At 47.9% G+C, this 3,647-nt stretch overlaps 1 protein-coding gene and 1 long non-coding RNA gene across 3 annotated transcripts in view; one reads left to right on the top strand and one right to left on the bottom strand.

The window, feature by feature from the left end:
* ttc7a (tetratricopeptide repeat domain 7A) overlaps nucleotides 1-3,647 on the bottom strand; it is a 24,998-nt gene that overhangs the window by 7,699 nt on the left and 13,652 nt on the right. The window contains 3 exon segments of the mRNA XM_008321316.2: nucleotides 452-586; nucleotides 844-965; nucleotides 1,068-1,184. Coding sequence (XP_008319538.1) covers nucleotides 452-586; nucleotides 844-965; nucleotides 1,068-1,184 — 374 coding nt within the window.
* The window catches only part of LOC103386891 (uncharacterized), a 22,873-nt gene that overhangs the window by 12,265 nt on the left and 6,961 nt on the right, over nucleotides 1-3,647 (top strand). Inside the window, exon 2 of one of the 2 annotated variants that reach the window (XR_003051235.1) lies at nucleotides 3,533-3,613. The exons of the other annotated variant lie outside the window; for it this stretch is intronic. This is a non-coding gene — a long non-coding RNA (uncharacterized LOC103386891). The remainder of the gene's footprint in view (nucleotides 1-3,532; nucleotides 3,614-3,647) is intronic. 2 annotated transcript variants of the gene reach the window in all.

Below are 3,647 nucleotides of genomic sequence, written 5' to 3'. Positions count from 1 at the left end.
TGTAGTCAGTGAACTGAGTCACCACTGGTGCATGTTGGTGCACCCACACCCTGGGGCGTACACATGCTGGGCCCACAACCCAGAGGTTGGGGGAATGAAACCTTCCTCTGTTTGGGGTTTTTGAGCCTGTATGTCTAGTGGGCAGAGAACGGGTTTGTCACTGGAGAATGTCACGTTAGTAAACTGCCCTGGCTGTGGTGGGTTGAGTAAGTTCTCACTGCTGCCTCTGCTGGCAGGTTCAGGTTAAAACTTCTTAAAAAAAAACACTACTTTGTTTTATTGTTGAAGCAGTAATACTTCATACAGAAAAAAAATTGTAAAAAAAAAAAAACTTTTCATGAACCTCCAACTGTACTGCAGTTTTAACTTGCAGTTTTCCCCTGTACTCTGTACTAGTAAAAATATACGATAACAAATATTAGTACTGACGACTAAAGGTAAACTTTCGTACCAGCCTGGAGCCAGATGTGTTCCAAGGTGGTCCAGATGTAGGTGGGTCCTTGGCGACGAGAGGAGCTAATGTCTGACACCTCAGACAGCGCCGCCTCCAGGCGAGACAGTGCAACTGAGGAGGGGCTCAGGGAACCTGTGAGGGAACACAAACAGGCTAGAACCAGAACGACCAGGTTTGGACCCAAAGAATGATTAATACAAATATAGATCTGTATGATGTTTTATACTGTATGTAATGAATGAGAGGTTCAACTGTTCAGATCATTATTTAAACAGTTGTGGTTCTCAAACCGTGGTTCTCCTCAGCAACGTGAACAGAGCTTAATTTCAGGTTTAATAATCAGTTCAAATGTGGCAGAGTTCCAGTCGGACTGTGGTGTCAGAACCGACCCGTGGAGGTGTCCTGGAAGTCGGGCAGCAGCAGGTGAATGGAGGGTTTCCTGCCCCCAGGGCTGACCTCTGACACCTCTGTTCTTTCAGCCAACGGTATGCTGCTGCTGTCGTCCGTCTCACTGCAGCACACACACACACCCGCAGATTATATCATATCAGATTATGCTGCCTGTTATTGTCAGGCGTCTTGAGGAGGATGAAACGTCCAGGTTTGTACTCACCTGGAGCGGGTGTGGTCGTAGCGACTCTGCCAGCGCTGCAGCATCACCTCGCAGGTCTGCAGGGCTGTGTTTGGTCCAAACAGAACCTCCTCCAGCTTCACCTTAGTGAAGAGCAAACTGAAACACAAACACACGTCATCAACACAGCACGTCAGTGTTCCACTCTCACATCCCTGACTGACAGCAGCCACCAGGGTGTGTGTGCGTGTGTGTGTGTGTGTGTGAGAGAGAGTGAACGGTTTGGACAGAAACTGCTGAGTGTTTAAGATCCATCAACGTCCCTCTGATGAACGTGGTTCACGCTGATCAATAAGAACAGGGAGTGGAGAACGATGGTCATCAACAACAGGCACTGAGAGGGTGATCAGTGTGTGTGTGTGTGTGTGTGTGTGTGTGTGTGTGTGTGGTTTGAAAAGTTGTAAGAGGTTTAAATGTGAAGGCCACAGGCCTTTTAGTGGACGACAACTGGTTAAGTGATGTGGGAGTCTCCAGAGTGTGTGGACGAGGTGTAGGAGAGAGAGAGAGAGAGTGTGTGTGTGTGTGTCCTTAGTCTTTGACCTCCTCTGTATGGATTTGGAAAATTTACTTCTAACAATGTAATAATTCTGAATGAACGCATCACAGAATCATCAATCAATCACATCAGTCATTTTGGGCCATGGTGTAGTTGGGGGTGAGCAGCCCGAAGGGTCAGAGGTCGCTCTGCCCTGACTCAGTTGTGTTGTCGTCTTATTAATGAAAACCCTGCAGGGCAGAGACGGTAGTAGCTGCTTGTTCTTTATTTACAACCTGACCAGGTGTAGTAGTTATGGTAGAGAACAAGGGAACAGAGGAGAGGGTTCTACTGTCCAACTGGATGGATGGACGTCAGTGGGTGTTTGGATCAGAACCAGAAGAAATCAGACTGTCACCAGCATCACTCAGAGACAGGGGGTGGGAGAGAGAGAGAGAGAGAGACTACAGTGTTGGCCTAACTGTCCACTGCCTCCCTCATTGTGAAGGTTCCTCCAATTATTCTGAACACTCCTGTCAGAGGGTTAGGGCAAAGGGATGATGGAAGGGGGGGAGGAAGGGTAGGACAAAGGAAGTGAAGGAGAGAGAGAGAGAGAGAGAGGGGGAGAGAGAGAGGATCGATAACAGAACAAGACAAGCTGGTGTCAGGGGAGAAAACTCTCAGTGAAATGTGCCTCATTACCAACTCACTGCCTGCTGGACTGTGTGTGTGTGTGTGTGTGTGTGTGTGTATGTGTGTATATGTGTGTGTGTGGGAGGAGGGATGTTGGATTTTCTGATGTGTGGATGACAAGTACGGCTGAGGGACTTTCTCTGAGAAATATGGATGCCACTAGGTGTGTGTGTGTGTGTTTGTTCTTGCTAAATGAAACAGACTTTTTTTGACAGACGTTTCTCTTGTCGTTGTGTGAACAGTTAATGTCGTAAAATCACACCAGATGAGAGTTGATCAGATTTTAAACCAATTCAGGGTTTGTAATCAATATCACTTATCAATTTCCGTATTGACTTTTATTTGTGGGCGGCGCAGCGCCGCGTGAACACCTGCCGGTGGCCGGTTGGTAGAAATGCGTTCCAAAGTCGACGCTTCATAAAAATAGAAAATAAAAACTGTTAGAGCAGGTGTTGAGTCTGAAGGTATTTGTCATTCTGTACTCCCTTAGATGAGAGACTGTGTGTGTGTGTGTGTGCAGCTTCTTGAGCCATGTACATTTTTACACACACAAAGTCACACACACACACATGCTGGTGCTGATGCGTCAACATCCTGTTGACTGAATGCAGAATCAAAGGCTGGGATTAGTCATTCTCTTTAGTACGAAGTGTTAGAGTATGATCTCCATCCCTCTATCAAACACACACTCACTCACTCACAGGAGAGAACCCCCCCCCATCGACCATCCCCCCTCCCTCTCCTCTCTCCCTCTCTCTCCCTCCTCAGCCTGCAGCTCAATCACATTACAGGTTTGTTTACTGGTGATTAAAATTTCAAAGAAAAGGCAGAAGAAACAGCCAGACAACAATTACAACCATCAGAAACAGGGAGACAAAGAGGGGGAGGGAGGGGAGATGATGGAAGGAGAAGCTGAGGATGAGGAGTATGAAGGAGGAGGAATTCTCTGCTACACAGAGCCGACAGTTGGCTGTGCTTCAGAACTACACACACACAGCATGCCTTCATATGCAGACACACACACACACACGTATGTGTGTGAGATTATAATCTGGAGCGTGTGTCACACACACACACCCACAGCTGCGGTGGGATTCCTCGTTCCGTGCACGGCACAATCTTTGATCCCTGATGTTTACTCACACATCTGCAATGATATTCACTCAGGGGTGAGCACCTTCAACCCCCCCCCCACTCCACCCTCACCTCTCTCCCCCTCCCTCCCTCACTTCCTCCCTCTCTGTGTCAGTATTTAATTTTCACACTTTCATATCTGCAGCTCGGCCGCTGCCTCTGAGACGGAGTCCTGCGTTCCGAGTTCTGACGTGTCCGGCGTTGGTTTCCACTCCATCACGCAGCTGTGAGTTCAGACGTGATGGGGTTTAATTAGACCG

This window comes from Cynoglossus semilaevis, chromosome 12 (genome assembly GCF_000523025.1).
Source record: "Cynoglossus semilaevis isolate Cse_v1.0 chromosome 12, Cse_v1.0, whole genome shotgun sequence".
NCBI lineage: Eukaryota > Metazoa > Chordata > Actinopteri > Pleuronectiformes > Cynoglossidae > Cynoglossus > Cynoglossus semilaevis.
Note: the sequence above shows the minus strand (reverse complement) of the source record. Positions and strands in the feature narration are given on the sequence as shown.